This window comes from Phacochoerus africanus, chromosome 12, assembly GCF_016906955.1.
Source record: "Phacochoerus africanus isolate WHEZ1 chromosome 12, ROS_Pafr_v1, whole genome shotgun sequence".
Lineage (NCBI taxonomy): Eukaryota > Metazoa > Chordata > Mammalia > Artiodactyla > Suidae > Phacochoerus > Phacochoerus africanus.
Window position 1 is genome coordinate 30375887 of NC_062555.1, and position 20730 is coordinate 30396616.

Genomic DNA, 20730 nt, shown 5'->3' on the forward strand with positions numbered 1-20730 from the left:
GACAATCTAATAATGGACTGTATAAATAAACGGATGCACGGAAATACAGTGGTACCTAACAACAGTGGTGTAAGGATGGGAAAGTCAGTATTTCGTTAAATGGAAAAAGCAAGTTATAAAAGAGTGACCTTGGAGTTCCTGTCGTGGCATAGTGGTTAACGAATCTGACTAGAAACCATGAGGTTGTGGGTTTGATCCCTGGCCTTGCTCAGTGGGTTAAGGATCCGGCGTTGCCGTGAGCTGTGGTGTAGGTTGCAGATGTGGCTCAGATCCTGAGTTGCTGTGGCTCTGGAGGAGGCCAGCAGTTACAGCTCCGATTCAACCCCTAGCCTGGGAACCTCCATATGCCGCAGGATCGGCCCTAGAAAAGGCAAAAAAATAAATAAATAAAAAGTGACTTCATACTTGTTTTTAAAAATCCTACATGTTTATTTACACAATACATAGAAAAACATGGAGCAGAACATAAACCACATTACCATCAGCAATCCCATCGGTGGTGGGAACATGAATGATTAAAAACATTTTTATACCCATGTTTGTAGCTATCCGCAATGAGTGTACTATTTCTAAGATTAAAAAAGGAAAGAAAAGGAATGGAGTTCCCATCATGGCTCAGTGGTTAACGTATCCTACCAGGAACCATGAGGTTGCGGGTTTGATCCCTGGCCTCGCTCAGTGGGTTAAGGATCCAGCGTTGCCATGAACTGTGGTGTAGGTTGCAGACGTGGCTTGGACCCTGTGTTGCTGTGGCTGTGGTGTAGGCCGGTGGCTACAGCTCCGATGAGAACCCTAGCCTGGGAACCTCCATATACCACAGGTGCAGCTCTAGAAAAGAAAAAAAAAAAAAAATTATAAAAAAAGGGAAAGAAAAGCAAAAGGTGAATTGGTTTTGGCTCATGATAGGAGAGCCACAAGCACCCGGAAGCATCTGCTTGGTTTTGCTCCTTCTGACCCGAGTGGATCTTCTTAGGTTTCCTGCAAACGTCAAAATCCATGACCGTGTCTGGAACGAGTCCCCTCCTTTTCTAGCAGAGCTCATGTGGCTACGGGCAGGGAAGGAACCACCTTTCCTGGAGAGGAGGTTAATTGCAAAACCGTGCCCGAGGCCCACACTGAAGTTGGGGAACACTTCAAGTAAGTTCTGAGGAAGAAGGAGGGAGGGAACACGCAGAAAACACGCATCGCGCCAGCAGGTTTGCGCGGTCTCTATTTAGTCCTCATTTCCGTCCTGGGTCTCCTGCGCGTCAGAGGTGGGGATTGGGGGGCAGGGGCAAAACCTGGCTGTAGGGATTCCCTTTGAGACGGTGGGCCGCTTCAGCCGAGAACTGATGAACTGAGTAAGCACACCGAACATCACACTTAAGGCAAGCGCACGGCTATAGACAGTGGCATCTGGATGGCACATCTGGCTTCTGCGTTGGTCTAGAGATTCCCCCTAAAGCAGTCTGGGCGAGGGCCACGTCCGGGAGGTGCAGGAACGACGCACCATCCGTTAAGGACATCTTTCCCAGGAGCAAAGCAAGAGTGACGTGTCCAGATAAGACAGGCCTATAAACTCGTGTGTAATGTGGCAAAGGCCTATCCCCTTGTGTTCCACACTCTGATCCCAGTGATCCCGGGAAAACATCCAGGGCTGAGTTGTCCTTGGGTTGGCCGATAGATGGCATTGAAACTCAGATTTTCAATTTACTGGCTATAGGAGTGGGGACCTAACATAAAGAGAAGCCACATTGGAGTTCCCATCGTGGTACAGTGGAAACAAATGTGACTCGTCTCCATGAGGATGTGGTTCGATCCCTGGTCTCCCTCAGTGGGTCGGGGATCCGGCATTGCCGTGAGCTGTGGTGTAGGTTGCAGACACGGCTCGGATCCTGAGTTGCTATGGCTGTGGTGTAGGCCGGCAACTGTAACTCCTATTTAACCCCTAGCCTGGGAACAACTTCCTTCCTTATGCTGTGCAGGTGCAGCTTTCAGAAGCCAAAAAAAAAAGAGAAGCCACATCAACATCTGAAGGAAAGAGCGACCACAGCCCACCTCGTGATAAAAAGTCCGTGTCAGCCTAGCACAGAGGCCCTTGAACGTGGTATTGGAGGTGTGTCCAAAGGACGTTGCCTTAGTGGTTTCAATCCCATGGTTTGTCAATGCTTTACTTTTAGAAATAAATTACTGGAGATAAAGGTAGCCACACAGCAAAGTTGCTCTCAGACGCCTGTGTGCTTTCTTGAATGGGAGAAAAAGGTGTGTTTCAAGCATCAGCCCACAAGCACCCCTTGCCGCGTGTGGTGGCTAAGAGGCTGAAGGCTGCTCTCCGAGGGCAGGAACAGGAGCCCTGGGTATGGCGCGGGGGAGGAAGGCTTGTGGAAGTCCCCCGTGTCCTAACCCGGGTGTGTGTGTATGGGGGGAGGAGGCAGGAGATTAGTGAACTGATGCAGGCACGCACTCCGATGGCTGGTGTCAGCCCAGAGAAGGCGCGGTGACATGGCGACAGAGTCACACCGTGGGGGAGGGCCAGGCCCGGGGGAGCAGCCTTTATGGTGGGGTGGGGCCGAGGCCCTCCCCTCCGTTACTCATGGGAAACCCGCTCCAAGGCCACGTAGAAACTGTTCTTGTCATCTAGGCAATGCCAGCCGATGGGTCCGACCTCACAGTCTGCGCACACCAGAAACTTGACATTGCCCACATCCTTGGTGAAGCCCACGTTCTCGAAGATGAACATGTCATCCACCAGCCAGTGCTCCTGCAGCAGGTCACCCTCGGGACTGCCGCCATCCGCCGGCGCTGGCTTCTTCTTCATGGACGGAAGGAAAAGCTGCCGTGGAGAGAAGACAGCACAGCTGAGCTGGTGTGGCGCCTGCACACTCCCAGCTCAAGAGCCGGGGCGGCTTGGCCGCTCACTGGGCCCACAGGCCCACCTGCTCCTCGCCAGCCTTCTGCAAGGGGGCACATCTGCTCTGACCTCAGATTCTCAAGGCCAGCCTCTCCCGTGGAGCCTCTCAGGACACCTGCCCGGACCGGAAGGTCTGCACCAGCTCCCACACGGCCCCCTGGGTCTTTCTGGGTTAAGTGCCAAGGGGTAACTGGCAGCACTGGGCGAGCTGACCCGTTCTGGCAGGTGGATCCTGCACGGGACTGAGCCTTCACCACAAGCAAGATAACGAGCACACTCCTCACCCTACCAGGAGGGAGCCCTGACCCAGAACGTTTCCACTTGGCTGTGTCACCTGAGACTTTATCTGAGGATGTCACAGAGTGTGACAGTTCCTCCTCCTGTTATACTGTCATTCCAGCCACTCTTTCTGCCTCTCATCTGACAGCTAAGTGACTCTTTTTTTTTTTTTTTTTGTCTTTTTGTCCTTATAGGGCCCCACCTGGGGCATATGGAGGTTCCCAGGCTCAGGGTCCAATCAGAGCTGTAGCCACCGGCCTACACCACAGCTACAGCCAACACAGCATCTGAGCCATGTCTGCGACCTACACCACGGCTCACGGCAATGCCGGATCCTTAACCCACTGAGTGAGGCCAGAGATCGAACCCGCAATCTCATGGTTCCTAGTCAGATTCGTTTCTGCTGCGCCACGACGGGAACTCCCCTAAGTGACTCTCTGATGCTATTTTACCCTGAGTGAAAACGGGAGCAGGCAGAGGCTGAGAGCAGAGCAAGCTTCAGGAGCCAGGCAACCTGAATTGTAGTCCTACAAGCAATTGTCTGTGGGCCTAAACTTGCTGAGACATATTTCTGGCCCATCCTCCACAGTCTAGGTATGAAATCACATCTTAACTAAATGCAAGAGGAGTGAAATGTAAGGGGAGAAAATCAAAGGCGACTTGAGGTCTGGTCCTCAGGAAATGTCCACCAGAGGAGCACTGACCCCCCACACTGTCCCAGCTCCCGGTGCAAATGCCAGCTGTGCCATCTCCTGGTAGGCTAGTGACTAAAGGGCAATGGTGCTACTAACGGTTCACTGTAGGGGTTCCCTCTACTCAGTCCCCATCTGCACTGAAATCCTGCAAGTCAGGCCCACATATGTGCATGAGTCCACCTGCGCCTGCATCTCAAGCTGAGGGCGAGTGCCAGGGTCAGGTTCCAGGATGGAACACTGGGACACAATGAGGCTTTCTGAGCAGACTATTGGGAAGAAATCAATAAATTAATGTTGGGAGTTCCTGTCGTGGCTCAGCAGAAATGAATCTGACTAGTATCCAAGATGACGCAGGTTCAATACCTGGCCTTGCTCTTTGAGTTAAGGATCTAGCGTTGCCATGAGCTATGGTGCAGGTCGCAGACATGTTTCCGATCTGGCGTTGCTGTGGCTGTGGTATAGGCTGTGGTATAGCTCCAATTTGACCCTTAGCCTAGGAACCTCCATATGCTTCGGGTGCGGCCCTAAAAAGACCAAAAAAAAAAAAAAAGTATTTGGTGGCATTCCCATCGTGGATCAGTGGTAACAGATCTGACTAGTATCCATGAGGGCTGCTGTGGTGCAACGGCATCACCGGCATCTTGGGAGTGCTGGAAAGCTGGTTCAATCCCTGGCCTTGCTCAGTGTGTTAAGGATTCGGTGTTGCTGTGAGCTATGGCGTAGGTCACAGACATGGCTCCGATCCTGTGTTGCTGTAGGCTGGCAGCTGTAGCTCTGGATTCAACCCCTAGCCTGGGAACCTCCATATGCCACGGGTGCAGCCCTAAAAGACAAAAAAAAAAAAAAAAAATTATAATACAGAGTACATTTCTGTTAACCTTTTTCATATTTTCCTCCTTTAGTGAGTGGTTGTTTTAAAACATGTCCACAAACTCTTTTTTTCTCTTTTCTTTCTTGGCTGCCTCACGGCATATGGAGTTCCCTGGGGCCAGGTATCAGATCCCAGCCTCAGTTGTGACCTAAGCTGCACCTGTGGCAATGCTGGATCCTTAGCCCACTGTGCCAGGCCGGGGGTAGAAGCTGCGTCCCAGCACTCCCAAACGCTGCTGATTCCACTGCGCCACAGCAGGAGCTCCTCCACAGGTTCTTTGCCAATCCTTCCACCCAGATGTGGACGCAGAGTCTGTGCCTCTCCTCTTGAGGCTGATCAGGCTGAGTGCAAGTGACAGACTAGGTCAGAGAAGGCCAGGCCACTTTTGTGGGCCTCTCTCGGAACAGTTGCTCTGGGAGCCTCAGCTACTAAGAACCCTGGGGGGAGAGACCATGAGGAGTGACCCATCAAAGCCTGCTCCAGTCCATAGGCACACATGCTGGTGGAAAAGCTCTTGAGATAACCTCTGACTGCTGTCAGATGAAAGACCCAAATGAGAACTGCCCAGGCTGAGTCCTGTCAACCTCCAAGTCTGTGAGTAAAAGAAATACCTGTTAATTTTCTTTTCTTTTCTTTTTTTTTTGCTTTTTAGGGCTGCACCTGAGGCACCTGGAGGTTCCCAGGCTAGGGGTCTAATTGGAGCTGAAGCCGCTAGCCTATACCATAGCCGTAGCAATACAGGATCCAGTCGTGTCTGCGACGTATACCACAGCTTACGGCACAGCTTACCCACAGAGCAAGGCCAGGGATAGAACCCAAATCCTCATGGATCCTAGTTGGGTTTGTTAACTGCTGGGCCATGAAGGGAACTCCTACCTGTTAATATTTTAAGTCTCTGTTTTGGGGTCATTTTGTAACGCAGCAAAAGAATACTGCCAAACTGCTGAAAACAGCTGAAAAGGTCTCCCGCCCTTTTTTTGTTTTTTTAAAACAGCCACACCTGGAGCATATGGAAGTTCCCTCGAGTCAAATCGCAGCTGCAGCTGGGGCCTACAGCAACTCAGGATCTGAACTGTGACCTATGCTGCAGCTTATGGCAATGCCCGGATCCTTAACCCACTGAGGCCAGGGATCAAACATGCAACCTCGTGGACACTATGTTGAGTTCTTAACCCACTGAGTCACAGCGGGAACTCCACATGTTCCATTCTGATTCCTGATTTTTTTTTTTGTGATAAACTATACATAAAACTCACCATTTAAATAATTTTAAAGTGTATGATTTGATGGCATCCAGCACACTCATATTATTGTGCAACTATCACCACCATCCATCTACCCTTTCACGACCATACTCACCAATACCCCTAACCCCCCCAATCCCTAACCTCTGAAAACACTAATCTGCTCTTTTTTTTTTGTTTTGTTTTGGCTTTTTAGGGCCATGGCTGTGGCATATGGAAGTTCCCAGGCTAGGGGTCTAATCAGAGCTGTAGCCACCGGCCTACGCCACAGCCACAGCAATGCCAGATCCAAGCTGCATCTGCGATCTACACCACAGCTCACAGCAACACCAGAACCTTAACCCATTGATGGAGGCCAGGGATTGAACCTGCAACCTCATGGTTCCTAGTTGGATTCTGAGCCACAACGGGACCTCCTCAGCGCTGGATCTTTAACCTGCATCCTCATGGATACTAATTGGGTTTGTAACCTGCTGAGCCACAACAGGAACTCCTGTTCTCCATTTCTAAAATTAAAAAAATGCCATATAAATAGAATGATACAGTGTGTAATCTTTTGGGACCAGCTTTTTTTTTCACTCAGTACAATTCCTTGGAGAGTCATCCAAGATGTAGTATCCATGGTATGGCTGTACTACAGTTTCTTTTTGTCTTTTTTTTTTGCCATTTCTTGGGCCGCTCCCGCGGCCTATGGAGGTTCCCAGGCTAGGGATCTAATCGGAGCTGTAGCCTCTGGCCTACTTCACAGCCACAGCAGTGCGGGATCCAAGCTGCGTCTGTGACCTACACCACAGCTCACGGCAACGCCAGCTCCTTAACCCACCGAACAAGGTCAGGGATCGAACCTGCAACCTCACGGCTCCTAGTTGGATTCGTTAACCACTGAGCCACGATGGGAACTCCTTACTACAGTTTCTTAATCATTTACCTGCAGAAGGACATCTGCGCTGTTTCCAGTTTTCAGCTGTTACCAATAAAAGTGCTGTGAACATTTGTGCACAGCTTTTTGTGGGACCATGTTTTCATCTCCTTCGGGATAAAGGTTAGAAGTACACTTACTGGGTCCTATGTTAGGTGCTTATTAATTTGAAAACAAACTCTTGGCTTGCTCTCATGTTCTCAAACACTGCTCTATCCTACCCGCCCCCCCAACTAAAGTTAAAAAAGCAATTCCCGCTCTAACATCACCTCCCCTTCCCTACATTCTTGAGCTCTTTTATGATTGTTGCTTTTCTGTGATTGTAATTTTCTCTGCCTCAGACTACACGTGAGACTGCATGAAGGACAGAGTTCTGGGGTCTGTAACATTTTATATGAGAAACCATTCACAGGACAGACCGCAGGGTAGTGAACACGCTGATCTGCTCTGCCTGCACTAACCCTTAGATACGCTGACTGAGGACTGCATTTACTTAAATCCCAGCGTCTGTAGTCCTCATGCGCAGTCTCGATGCAGGGGGAGCGGGGCGCTGGGCACAGGACGTGGGACACGCGGTCTGTGCAGTGGTGAGAACGACTTCTAGTGATTCACCCGGTCAGCGGGGAGTGGGGGGGGCAGCGAGCATTCAGCTGGTTCCGGCCACGCCCGCAGCACGTCCCATGCCCCTGAGTCCTCGTGCCCACTAAGCCGCCCTCAGGGGTCCGCGGCGCCCATTCCCCGCCCTCGGGAGTTCCCGGCGCCCACTCCCGAACCTGAGGAACTAACGCTCTGGCTCCCTCGGAAGCCAGCCTGCAGGGCCCCGGCGTCGGGACCCTGCAGTCGGCAGGCGCGGCTCCGGGGCGCGAGTATCTAGCCGTGTGTCCGGATCCAGACCTAGCGAGGACCCGGTGTCGCCCGGCCCGCCCCCTCCCCAGCCCCAGTTCCTCACCTGCCGACGGGAGAAGAGCGCCGTGCCTGGCTGTAGCACGCGGGAGCGACAGCGCTGGCAAAGAACCGCCTTCCGGTTCCGGCCCTCGGCAGACACCAGCTCACTCGGCGGCGTTATGGGGTCCATGACCACCACCCCGGCCCTCGGCCGCGACGCGCAGGCGTGGTCTGGGTACAACGCTCCACACCGCGCAGGCGCAATCTCGGCGGCGGCGCGGGTGCAAGCGCCGCTTCCGCGCCCCCGACCCCACTGCGCAGGCGCTGTCGGTCACCTCCGCACCCTGAAGCTGGGTGTGGGCGTGGCTTTGTGACAGGTGCCTCCTGGGAAGTGACAGCCTCTGCCCAAGTTCACGTCGGCTCCGGGTTTCCCTTATAGTGAGTGCAACCTCAGGTGTGCATTTAGTCTCTTGAACGACAGGGACAATCCGGGGTCAGACCCCCATTAGCAAGTCTCAGCAGCAGTGGCTTCCATGGAACGCGGCCCACCTTCTGGGGCGGAGAGGTTCCTGGAAGCTTTAGTTGCTGCTCTCCTTCCCGATCGTTTACTGCATGGCACGACACGGTGTTGAAGCGCTATGGAAATCTCTCGAATCACCAGTTTCGTCATGGTGGTGTATTGCAATGAGGTCAGAAAGGCCACCTTCCAGGCCCAGGGATTCAGGCATGGCCCTAAAGCCACTGCTCTGGGTCGTTACACTCTACTCTCATTCGCTCCCGTTAGTCTTTAGATCTCTAGCGTACTGGTTGTAGTGCAACAGGGTGGCCCTTCCTGAAATGGCAGGGGAAGCAGAATATGAAGGGGAGCTAAGCCATCTAACGAATGTCTCATCTACCCACCACCCGTGTCTGCATCTTTTTCCTCTTTCTCCTTCATTAGTTCAGCAATTTGCTTAGCAATTAGAGAATATGCTGTACTCTGAGGATGCTATGAGGACAGGCCTTTTGTACTGGAGAACACAGCACAAACAGGAAGACAGATCCAAGTCCAATGACTTGTGATAAAGACCATCAAGGGAAGGGAACAAAGTAAATGGAAACACAAATTCCACCAACTTTGTGTAAATCACAGGGGCAATTCTGTCTGGGGAATTAGAAGAGGCTTTACCTAGATGACAGTTGAATTGGGCAATAAAAAGTGACTAAGATTTGTCAGGAGAGCAATTTTATTTCCCATAGAAAGAACAGCATCATATAGTAGGGGGTGAGAACAAATTTAGGGGTGGTTAGTAGATCACCATGGATGAAGCACATTATAGGTGGGGGGAAGCGTGGGTGTAGAAAGGTGTAGTGAGCCTCTATTGCCGTGGCTCTACTGTCACCCTAAAGAATTTGAACTTCATAATGTGGGCAATAGGATATTAATATTTACTGAAAATGTTCTGTATGTTAGGTATTGTAATGACCCTATCTGTGCGTTAGAAATATAACTGATGACAAGATGGGATTAGATTGGAAGGCAGGAAAATAGTAGAGGTAAGGCCATCAGGAGACTATAATCCATGAGTCGGGGGGGGGGGGCAGTATGAACTATGCAGAGCAGAGGGAATAAAAATATAGTAATGGGGAGTTCCCATTGTGGCTCAGCTGTTAATGAATCTGACTAGTATCTATGATGACGCAGGTTTGATCCCTGGCCTCGCTCAGTGGGTTAAGGACCTGGTGTCGCCGTGAGCTGTGGTGTAGATCGCAGATGTGGCTGGGATCTGGTGTTGGCTATGGCTATGGTAAAGGCCATCGGCTACAGCTCTAAGTTGACCCCCAGCCTGGGAACTTCCATATGCTGTGGGTGCGACACTAAAAAACAAAAAACAAAAAAATAGTAATGGCAGATCCCGTCATGGCTCAGTGGAAACAAATCTGACTAGCATCCATGATGCAGGTTTGATTCCTGGCCTTGTGCAGGGGGTTAAGAATCCAGTGTTGCCACGAGCTGTGGTGTAGTTTGCAGATGTGGCTTGGATCTCGCGTTGCTGTGGCTGTGGCGTAGGCCAGGGCCCAGGAACCTCCATATGCTGTGGGTGCAGCCCTAAAAAGGAAAAAAAAAAAAAAGACCAAAAAAAAATATAGTAATGGATTTGGAACAATTAACTTAGACACTAATTGCGTGTCTGTACTGTGGTAGAGGTGACAGGTGACCTAAGATAAAGATAGCTTTCAGAGGTTAGATAACTAAGTGGCTGGCTGCTAGTTAAGGGAGCTAGAAAAACAGGAGGAACACCAAATATGGTCCGAGTAGATACCTGAGCATGGCAGGTACAGAGGACTGGGGAGGGTGAAAGGGAGCAGCGGGGTATTCAGTTGTGGCTGCCTTATAAGAACTATTTGGGAATTTGGTCTGAAACTCAGCAGCTGGCAGTGAAGACAGCCCAGGAGCCATGGGTTCTCCAGGCCCCCTTCTCTGTTCCCCTTTGTCTCTTTCTGAGAGGATGAGCCCCAAGTGTCACAGCTTGGTTTGGTCAGCAGGCACAATCCATCCGCTAGAGAAAGGTTGGCAGGCCTCTTTCGTGAACCTCTTTGGCTCCCCCCTCCCTTTGCTCTGGGAATAGCAGGATTTTTGCAGTTCTGCAGGCCTTCCAAATAGCTGTTTGCATCACATGGCACAAATCTAAGCAAATGGGAAAAGGACTGGGGCGCCTAAAACAATAAAATGCAAGTGGGTACAAAATGAGCCCAAGACTGCCTCTTCTTAATCCCCTTGGTTTCCTAGTAAAGTCCAAGTGTGAGAAGAGTCTGTGAATAGGTAATTCAAGTAACACTGTACTGATGAGACTCTCCAGAGATCTCTTACCTGTCTAACAGATACACAGGAGAGCTAGCTGGCAAACACACTGATGAACGGGTGGAAGAAACAACCTGCAGCTCATCGCTGTGCCTGGCCCCCCAAAGTGTCCCGCAAGGTGATGCTGGTTCACCACAAACTCTCTTACAGGCACTTGAGACCACTGATTTTTAATATTTTCTTAAAAAAATACAAAGGAAAGGAACTTTAGGTCAACACAATTCAGGGCAAGAGGAAAAAATGGAATTTCAGAGCAAAGGGAAAGTACGCCCTTGTTTAGGCAACCACGTCTGCGTACTCCCAACACCCACAGAGCAGGGAAGTCACTCCACGGCACAGGGGAGCCTGGGCTGGCAGCTCAGGACAGGAACAGCAGGTACAGAAACTAACAAGGATCTCAGTTGTCGTTGATGAGTCTATCCTGGGGTGAAGATAATCCACTCGAAAGACAGGGAGGGGAGGGTCTAGTAGGAAAGGGACTAATGTACAAAACGCAGCAGAAAAAAACAGTCCTTAGCAGAAGTATGCCCTTAAAGGAATGGGGGAGGAACCTGGGCCTGGGACTTCCCAGCAGCTGCCAGCCACCTTCGCCCTCTACAGAGCACGGCTGTATGATGCGCAGAAGCATTTGATTCCACAGGGAAGGATGGTCTCTCCCCCTCAAGGCAGGCCTTGCCTGGCGAGAGGAGCGTGGAGAGGCGAGCCACAGCAGGGAGTAAGACAATCGTGAAGTCACAGGAATGCCTAGCTCGTCCCAGGCCCACCAAACGCCCCCCTAACGTTCATCTAACGGGCTGGCTCTGTTACTTCAGATGGTCTCCGGGGCCCCAGAGCACAATATTCTTGTTCAGAAATACCTGGGGGTCATGGCAAGACCCTCAAAGAACACCCCCTCTCAGTCCTTCAGGGGTTGCAGGTTCACTCTCATTCCTCCAAATCCAACTCACTTCACGCACCCTAAACCCAGCCCTGTCCCCCCATAGTGCCAGGCAGACCTCTCCCCCAGGCCCCCAAAGTTTTGCCAGGGCCCTTCCCTCTGTTCTCCTCCAGAGGGACCCAGATTGCCCCTCACCACCTGCAGACAGGTAAAGAGATTTATTCCCAGAAAACGAGAGCTGGGCCCTTCCAGTTATCCGGGCTGGACACTGCCCACACCCCATAGATCATACTCACCTCGAGTCTCTGCAATCCTAGAGGCACAACTTACACACGTATTCTCCCAAGCACATGCCAGGTTAAAAACGATAAGAAGGTGCTCCATTGGCCAGGAGGAGAGGTGGCCTGGCCTCACACCTGCTCCGTGTGCAGTCTCCTCCCTTGAGTGTCTGCTACCCACCCTCCTCCAGGCCAACTACCAGCACGAGGAGGGCTGTCAAATGAGGACAAGCATCAGGCACTGGCGCTTGTTATCACCCTGTGTACACAGTGAGAAACAGACATTCTGGAAAGGACTCTTGGTTCTCTACACTGTCCCTTGGCCTGGTCACTTCTCTCGGAGGACACACACGCCAGCGTCACAGCGCTGGGTGCCCATGGAGGTCACGACCTCCCAGCTGTCGATGATGGGGTCGTAGCACTCGATGCTGCTCAGCAGGGAATTCCCGTCATAGCTGAGTGGGGAGACCAAAGGAGGGAATGAGCTCCCTGCCCCTCCCTCTCCTTACAGTTCTTTCCAGAGCCTCGCCCACAGCCCACAGGCCCCGCCCACAGACCCACAAGTCCCGCCCACACAGCCCTTCCCACAGAGCCCCGCCCACACACGTCTAACTGCATGGTTGCCACGGAGAAGTCCCTGGGAACCAAACCCAGTCTCCCCACCAGACTGGATCACACCTCCTGGGATTCCAATTGGAACCCTCACCCTGCAATTGCATAAAGTCTCCCCCGAAGCACTGTCGCCCCGACGTAGCATCGAGGGGTGGTCATGCTAGTGACTGTTGTCCAGGAATCCGTGCGAATGTTGTATGCTTCAACAGAAGAGAGGTGGGCTGTACCATCAAATCCCCCCACCACATAAATATGGTCATTCAGCAGGGCGACTCCTGCGCCTGGGGAAGAAAAAGTACAGCAAATGAACACCATTAAGCTTAGGCCCTGTTTTCTAGAAACGAAACACAGTCACTGCTGGCTAGCTGAATTCCAGTGGGGCTGAGGGATGGGACCTGGGCCAGACAAGCCGAGGGGAATCTAGTCCAGCACAGGTGACCCTGTCTGCGCACCTTTTGGGTAGGACTTGAAAAACTTAACTGCTATCTTCACTCTCATTAATTCACAGCCCTACCTGATTCATCAGGAGAAAAGCATCAAAGGAAGAAGGCGGTTGTGACTCTGGATCTGGAGCACATTTCATCCCGAGGAGGGGCTCTCTCCCTCCTGCACCCCAGCGCACCCATCAGGAAGCTCCTCTGCTGCCTGCACCTTGTGCACAGGCCTGGTGGGGATGCTGGAGTGCAGGGCGGGGGCCGAGACACCAAAAACAAGCAAGACCCAGGAGGCTTTGCTCAAGAGGAATCTAGGTGCAAGTTTAGGCTGTCTTTTTTTTTTTTTTCCTTCCCCTTTTTTCTTTGTCTTTTTAGGGCTGCACTGGAGGCCTGTGGAAGTTCCCAGGCCAGAGCTCGAATCTGAGCTATAGCTGCCGGCCAACACCACAGCCACAGCAATGTGGGATCCAAGCTGTGACTGTGACCTACACTACAACTCCAGATCCTCAACTCACTGAGTGAGGCCAGGGATCGAACCTGTGTCCTCATGGATACTAGTCAGGTTCATTACCACCGAGCCACAACGGGAACATCTAGGCTGTCTTTATTCTCACTGTATTTGGAGAAAACAGGTGAACAGGAGAGCTAGGTCTGCAGTGAAGAAGCGGCCCAGCTCTGGCACGATGCTGGGGCCGGTGGCTGCACCCCCGCTCACGCAAAGCTCTGACAACTGTCTGTTGCCCCTCAGAGCTGACTGGTCTTACCAGAGCGCTTGGTGGCCATTGGTGTAACATTAGTCCAGTGTCCTGTGTGGGGATCATACTTCTCAACTGAGTTTAAGATATTCAAACCATCATATCCTCCTGAAAGACAAAGCAGAGACTACTCCAGAAGCGCCCATTCCCAGCCTGCCTTTCTTGAGTGTTTCAACTAATTCTTTTAATTCCAGCTCTCCCTCAGGGTTCCAACAGTCCAGTGAGAACTCTGACAATCCCCCGTTTTCTGCTTCCCTGGAAAGGAGAATTCCAGCTAGTGAGAAATATCTTGGGAGAGACTGGGTGTTAGTTGAAGGAAATCTATAAACTTAATTCTGGGAAGAGGCACCCCAGCCCGAGGCCGCCATCCAGCAGTCCCCGCCCTGTGTCCCAGCCGGAATACCTAGACAGTAGATCACCCCGCTGGCCACCACGAGGCCAGCGCCCTCCCGGGCCGTCTGCATGTCTCCCAGCATGCTCCACTGGTCGATGTTTGGGTCATAGCGCTCCATGCTGGTGTGACGCCGGCTGCCGTCAAAGCCCCCAGAGACATAGATCATATCTGCTCAGAATGAACAAGACGAGTCACAGAGCATCAGAGAATGAGAGATTTCTAAGAACTCTTTTCTTTTTTTCTTTATTGGCTGCCCCTGTGGCATATGGAAGTTCACTGGGCTTGGATCGAATCCAAGCTGGAGCTTCAACTTACACCACAGCTGCAGCAACACTGGATCCTTAACCCACTGCGCCACGGAGGGAACTCTCAAAGAACTCTTTTTCTTTACAAATCTCCCAAAACTCGTTCAAATATCTGGGAGCAAAAGCAAGTGTTTTTTACAAGATAAGTCAATTAAGCCTTTTTTTTTTTTTTTTTTTTTGTCTTTCTCTCTTTTTTAGGGCCGTACCTGTGGCATATGGAGGTTCCCAGGCTAGGGGTCAAATTGGAGCTGCAGCTGCCAGCCTACGCCACAGCCACAGCAACACGGGATCTGAGCCGCGTCTGCAACCTACACCACAGCTCACGGCAATGCCAGATCCTTAACCCACTGAGCAAGGCCAGGGATTGAACCTGAATCCTCATGGATGCCAGTCAGGTCTGTTAACCGCTAGGCCGCTATGGGAACTCCCCAATTAAGCCTTTTTAAAAAGAGGACAGCATAATCAAGACATGTAAAAAGAATGGGGTAAAATGCAATCTTGAAACACATTCCAAGACCAGAAGGAGTTGCCAAAAACACAACTAGCGCCAATTCTCCACTCAGCATACTGGAACTCAATTTCCCAACTTCGTCGTCAGTGCTGAACACCCATGAGCATTCCTGAAAGTAGAGAGGCCGTTCTGACCTTATCAGCAACCTCCACCTTTCATGGAGACGTAGGAACCCCGATCCAGCCACCCCAAAATGCAAACACTGCCCTGTGCTCCAGCCTACCTCCTAGGGTGGTGGCTCCAGCCAGGCCCCGTCGGACATTCATAGGGGCCACAGAATACCAGACCCCGTCCTCATCTGCCGTGTAGTCTAGGCATTCTACCGAACTGAGGCGGGAACGGCCGTCATAGCCACCAATCACATAGATCCGGTCGTGAAGGGACACCGAGGCCACGTAGCGTCTCTTCCGAGTGATGCTCTGAGGGTCAGGAGAGAAGAGGGACCTCTGTTGTTCCAGTCACGCGAGTCTCAGCCTCACCTTTTGCTGTCCTTCCTGCTTTTGTCTACATTTTTGCTTCTTCGCCTGTCACCATGAAGCCTTCTGAGCAGAGGTTCATCCTCCTGTCCATTTGCCTCTAATGCTTCCAGGACCTCACGTCTTTCCGTTATCCAGTATGAGTCCCTGCTGTTCCATGAGGCACTTGGCTAATGACTGACATCCTTCCATAAAGTGGGAAAGTATTACTACACTGCTAGCTAAGGGCCAGGATCCAGACCCAAAAAGTTAGGAGAACTGATCAAAAGATCTCCATGGTTTCTCAGAATCATTACTGTTCATTCAGCGCTGAGACAGAGACATACCAAGGGAAAGAGAGACAGCTTCTGAGTTCCAGTGCACACCAGTTTCACCCAATTTAACACTGAGTTCAGGTTAACAGGGCGTGACCAGTGGAACAGCCTGGGAGGTACAGACAGCCCAGGAAGGTGTGGAAACAGTGGTGGCCAGCTGAGTTTCGTGTGATACAGGGCCATTAGTATTTCTGACATCTAATCAGTCAATAACTAATACTGACTACCAATGGCGTGCACGACACTGCTGTCAGGAACGTCACACTGTTACGGGGCTTTGCCACTCTTAGGGCTGGATTAGTGATGATCTGGAGTCAGGGGTGGACACTGAAGCGCATTTTCCACACCTGGTTCCATCAGTACTTACTGGCAAAAAGCTCCACTCCTGAGTTTTGGGGTCATACTTCTCTACCACATCGATGGGAGACTGCTGGCTTCCGAAGCCCCCGACCACCAGAAGCACTTCATTGGCTCCTGAGGACGAGAGAGACGGGGGAGGTCACTTCACACGGCTGCTGGAGAACGCCTTCTGGGGGGGAGGAGCAGAAAGTTCTAGGATGTCTTGTTTCATACAGCCTGGAGAGGCAATGTGAACCAGAGACTGTCTAATAGGAAATCATCTACTCCCAAGGAAAATGCATCTGTGAAATTTAAATTTCTGGACAACATGAAAACTCCAGAGGATAAGCCTGCACATACACTACCCCAACCCATCCAGGGGACTGGCTGACTTCACACAGGCTCCAGGTGCAGGCTGGAGGAGCCCTCTGCCCTTCTTGCCTGTAACACTCAAAATACAGTGTCTGTAGTGGCAAAGAATGCTCTCCTAGGCTTGTCCCCATAAGTTGAGGGTTGTGGCTTAGGAACGAAATGACAGATTTAAAAAATCTTTTCCATGAAGTTTTATTTTTCCAAGTTAGCCTACCAAAGGACTATGTTTCCTGCCAATTCAGCAAAACTGCCAGGTAACTGTAAGAATAGGCTTTTAGGAGTTCCTGTCGTGGCGCAGTGGTTAACAAATCCGTCTAGGAACCATGAGGTTGCGGGTTCGGTCCCTGCCCTTGCTCAGTGGGTTAACGATCCGGCATTGCCGTGAGCTGTGGTGTAGATTGCAGACGCGGCTCGGATCCCGCGTTGCTGTGGCTCTGGCGTAGGCCGGTGGCTACAGCTCCGATTCGACCCCTAGCCTGGGAACCTCCATATGCTGCAGGAGCAGCCCAAGAAATAGCAACGACAACAACAAAAGACAAAAAAAAAAAAAAGAATAGGCTTTTAAAGGGAGTCTTTTTCTACTATTTCCCCAAAGAAGACATTTTTACAGCTTTGATCGCTTCACCTCCCCCTCAAGGACTTATCTGCCTAATGTTACTGTGGCAGGATTTCTTTTTTTTTTTTTTGCTATTTCTTGGGCCGCTCCTGCGGCATATGGAGGTTCCCAGGCTAGGGGTTGAATTGGAGCTGCAGCTGCCAGCCTACGCCAGAGCCACAGCAACACAGGATCTGAGCCGCATCTGCAACCTACACCACAGCTCACGGCAACACCGGATCCTTAACCCACTGAGCAAGGGCAGGGACCGAACCCGCAACCTCATGGTTCCTAGTCGGATTTGTTAACCATTGCGCCACGATGGGAACTCCAAGGATTTCTTTTGAGGAAATCTGCTCTATGAGGCCTCAGGGAGAGAACAGTTGGCTGCGGCTTTTCAGGCAATTCTTTCACCAGGAGGGCATTTAACTGACCTGGACTCCCAAACAGCAAATGTAGTACCTTTATTTTTTTATTTATTTATTTTTGTCTTTTTGCCTTTTCTAGGGCTGCTCCCGAGGCATATGGAGGTTCCCAGGCTAGGTCCAATCGGAGCTGTAGCCGCTGGCCTACACCAGAGTGACAGCTGCAGGATTGGAGCTATCTGCACGACCTACACCACAGCTCACGGCAACGCTGAATCCTTATTAACCCACTGAGCGAGGCCAGGGATCGAACCCGCACCCTTATGGTTCCTAGCCGGATTCGTTAACCACTGAGCCATAAGGGGAACTCTGCAAATGTAGTACCTTTAAACTGACAAGAATACAGAGAAGCCCTAATGAAGTCATGGCTCCGACAGCTCCCAGGGGAAGTTAACACGCTGTTTTGTGATGCTCAGCAGGAAGCACACCACCATCACCTTGACAAAAAAATGAAGCTGAATCTTATCAAGCGTCTAGTCTAACCACCAGTTTACAGGAAATAACGGGGGATGGTGAGAACTTTGGACAAGGTTACTTGGATGCAATCAGAATCTAGAGTGTGGGAAATTCTACAGGTTTCAACAAAATGCAAGGAAAAACCAGAGCAAGAGGGAAAAACCCTATGAATTAAAAGAGACTACAGAGACACATAAACTCAGTGCAGCATGTGGACTGTGTGGAGCCTGAATGGGGCAATAAAGTGCTCAAAAACAAAGAAAAGTAAATTATGGGAAAACTGAGGATATGTGAACACATATTTGATATGTGATGATGATAAGGAATTGGTCGTGTGGCCCTTTTCCACCCGGAAGTGGGGCTGGACCTGCTGCTCTGCGGTGAGCCGCTGATTTGGAGCTCAGTTCTGCAGGACGGGGTTTGTAAAAGTTGTCAAGAATAAGACCTACTGGAGTTCCCGTCATGGCTCAGTGGTTAACCAATCCAACTAGGAACCATGAGGTTGTGGGTTCGATCACTGGCCTCACTCAGTGGGTTAAGGATCCGGCATTGCCATGAGCTGTGGTGTAGGTTGCAGACGTGGCTCGGATCCTGAGTTGCTGTGGCTGTGGCGTAGGCTGGTGGCTATAGATCTGATTAGCCACCTAGCCTGGGAACCTCCATGTGCCGTGGGTGTGGCCTTAGAAAAGACAAAAAAAAAAAAAAAAGAATAAGACCTACTTGAAGAAGTACCAAGTGAAATTTACAAGAAGATGAGAGAGTAAAACTGACCAGTCTGCTTGGAAACGAGTGGTCATCCAAGATAAAAATAAGTACAACACACTGAATTACAGTGTGAGAGTTCGTGTAAGCAACAGAGATATGGTTTGTCAGACTGCTTATGTGCATAGGGAAGGAGACAGGACAGTGTACGAAGCTTATGCTCACGGACTCCTAAAGTACGGTGCAAAGCTTGACCTGACAAATGATGGCAAAGCACACTGTACGGGCCTGCGGCTGGCCTGTAGGCTTCTTCATAGGTTTGGTGTGGACAAGGTTTGTGAAGGCCAGGTCGAGGTGACTGGAGATGAGGACAATGTGGTCAACCTGGTGTCTTCACCTGTTATTTGGATGCCAGGACGACTACAGGAAATAAAGTTTTGGGGGCCCTGAAGGGGGCTGTAGATGTAGGCACATCCATCCCTTACTGTACCAAACAGTTACCTGGTTGTGACTCAGAAAAGCAAAGAATTCAATGCTCAGGTATACCAAGAGCACATCACGGGGTAGAACGTTGCAGATTTTATGTGTTACCTGACTGAAGAAGACGAGGATGCTTATAAGAAACAGGTCTCTCAATATATAAAGAACATAACTCCAGATGTGATGGAGGAAATGGATAAGAAATGTTGCAATACAAAAGAATCCAGTGTATGAAAAGAAGCCTAAGAAAGAAGTTAAAAAGGAGAGGTGGACTCGTCCCAAAATGTCACTTGCCCAGAAGAAAGATCAGCAGCTGGCTCAGAGGAAGGCAAGCTTCCTTAGAGCTCAGGAATGGGTTGCTGAGATTTAACGAACCAAACCACTATTTTCAATGAAGATTTTTCAGACAAAGATGGTAATAAATTTATCAACCAAGCCCCATTCCCCACCCCCACCCCAAGAATTGGTTGTGTGTTTTTTCTTTTTTTTCCTGTCTTTTTAGGGCTGCACCTGTGGCATATGGAGGTTCCCAGGCTAGGGGTCAATTTGGAGCCACAGCAATGCCAGATCTGAGCCATGCCTGTGACCTACACCACAGCTCATGGCAACACTGGATCCTTAACCCACTGAGCGAGACCAGGGATCAAACCTGTGTCCTCAAGGATACTAGTCAGATTCGTTTCCGCTGAGCCATGATGGGAACTCTGGTTATGTTTCTTTAAAGAGTGATAATGGCCTTTTGGATCCATTAAAAAACACTGGTGGCTCAGTGGGTTAAAGATCCAGTGTTGTCACTGCCATGGGTCAGGTCACTGCTGTGGCTTGGGTTTGATTCCTGGTCCTGGAACTTCTGTATGCTGTGGGAGTGGCCAAAAATAGTTCCTTATTTTTTAGAGATACACACAAAAGCATAATACATATGGATGGAACCATATCCTGTCTGGGATTTGCTTCAAAACAGGTCATGAGGTGATAATTGCTGAAACTGGGTGATGGTTATGAGGGAGTCCTTATAATGTTTCTTTCTTTCTTTCTTTTTTTTTTTTTTGGCCTCCTGCAGCACATGGAGCTCTGGGCATCAGAACTGAGCCACAGCTGCAAACTAAGCTGCACCTGTGGCAGTGCCAGATCCTTAACCCATTGAACCTGTGACCCAGCACTCCCAAGACGCCACTGAGCCCACTGTGGCATAGCAAGAGCTCCTAATATTGTTTTTGATGTATGTTCCAGATTCTTAATAACCCCCATATAAACCACGGAGTTTAACCTCCTCTTCCGAAAGGGCACCTACCATATAGTATAAGTAGATCCTTTGCCAAGGTGAGCAGTCATCTCTTTTTAGAACAAAGCATTTGAACAAAGGGCCCTTTCACATGATGCTAATTTTATTTGCACACAAAATTCCTTTAAGCTGGGAGAGGCCAGGGCCTTCCTTGACAGCAAGGAAGGCCCCTACCTGCCCCTTCCCCCCCCACCTCTTCTCTCCCTCTGACTTGAACAGAGCAGGTGAGACAATCCTACCCAATCGTACCTCCCTGTACAGGTGCACATGACGCTAGTGTGAGAAAGCCCCACAAGAGCTGACGGTGTTTTCCATGCTTCACACATTCCAAAAAATTCCACTGATTTTCAGTTGTAATTTCAAAACCCTGCCGGCCGGCAGCACTTGCGTTGGCTGAAAGTTTCCCAGGAAACGTGGTAACTCTGTGTCCACAGATGCATGTGGACAGGGTGTCAGTGTGCGTTGCTGTGGCTGTGGTGCAGGCTGGCAGCTGCAGCT

The 20730-nt window shown here is 50.6% G+C and overlaps 2 protein-coding genes across 4 annotated transcripts in view; both read right to left on the minus strand.

The window, feature by feature from the left end:
* Window positions 1–822: 822 nt before the first annotated feature.
* RABIF (RAB interacting factor) lies at window positions 823–8090 on the minus strand. The gene is made up of 2 exons (XM_047755261.1): window positions 7848–8090; window positions 823–2812 (listed from the first exon to the last, which is right to left on the minus strand). The coding sequence occupies exons 1-2, from the start codon at window positions 7971–7973 to the stop codon at window positions 2567–2569; spliced, it is 372 nt and encodes a 123-aa protein (XP_047611217.1). The 5' UTR covers window positions 7974–8090; the 3' UTR covers window positions 823–2566.
* A 2689-nt stretch (window positions 8091–10779) lies between these two features.
* The window catches only part of KLHL12 (kelch like family member 12), a 31885-nt gene continuing 21934 nt past the window's right edge, over window positions 10780–20730 (minus strand). For all 3 annotated transcript variants that reach the window (XM_047754815.1, XM_047754813.1, XM_047754814.1), the window contains exons 7-12: window positions 15949–16055; window positions 15015–15210; window positions 13985–14143; window positions 13591–13689; window positions 12487–12673; window positions 10780–12235 (exon numbers count right to left, since the gene is read on the minus strand). In XM_047754815.1, the coding sequence (XP_047610771.1) occupies window positions 12109–12235; window positions 12487–12673; window positions 13591–13689; window positions 13985–14143; window positions 15015–15210; window positions 15949–16055 (875 nt within the window). In that variant the 3' untranslated portion in view covers window positions 10780–12108. The remainder of the gene's footprint in view (window positions 12236–12486; window positions 12674–13590; window positions 13690–13984; window positions 14144–15014; window positions 15211–15948; window positions 16056–20730) is intronic.

Bases quoted from the DNA above. Each gene is read 5' to 3' on its own strand.
- RABIF (XM_047755261.1), bottom strand. From the start codon at position 7,973: ATGGACCCCATAACGCCGCCGAGTGAGCTGGTGTCTGCCGAGGGCCGG. The intron at 2,813-7,847 runs GTGAGGAACTGG...TCTCCACGGCAG, and splicing joins CGCTCTTCTCCCGTCGGCAG to CTTTTCCTTCCGTCCATGAA.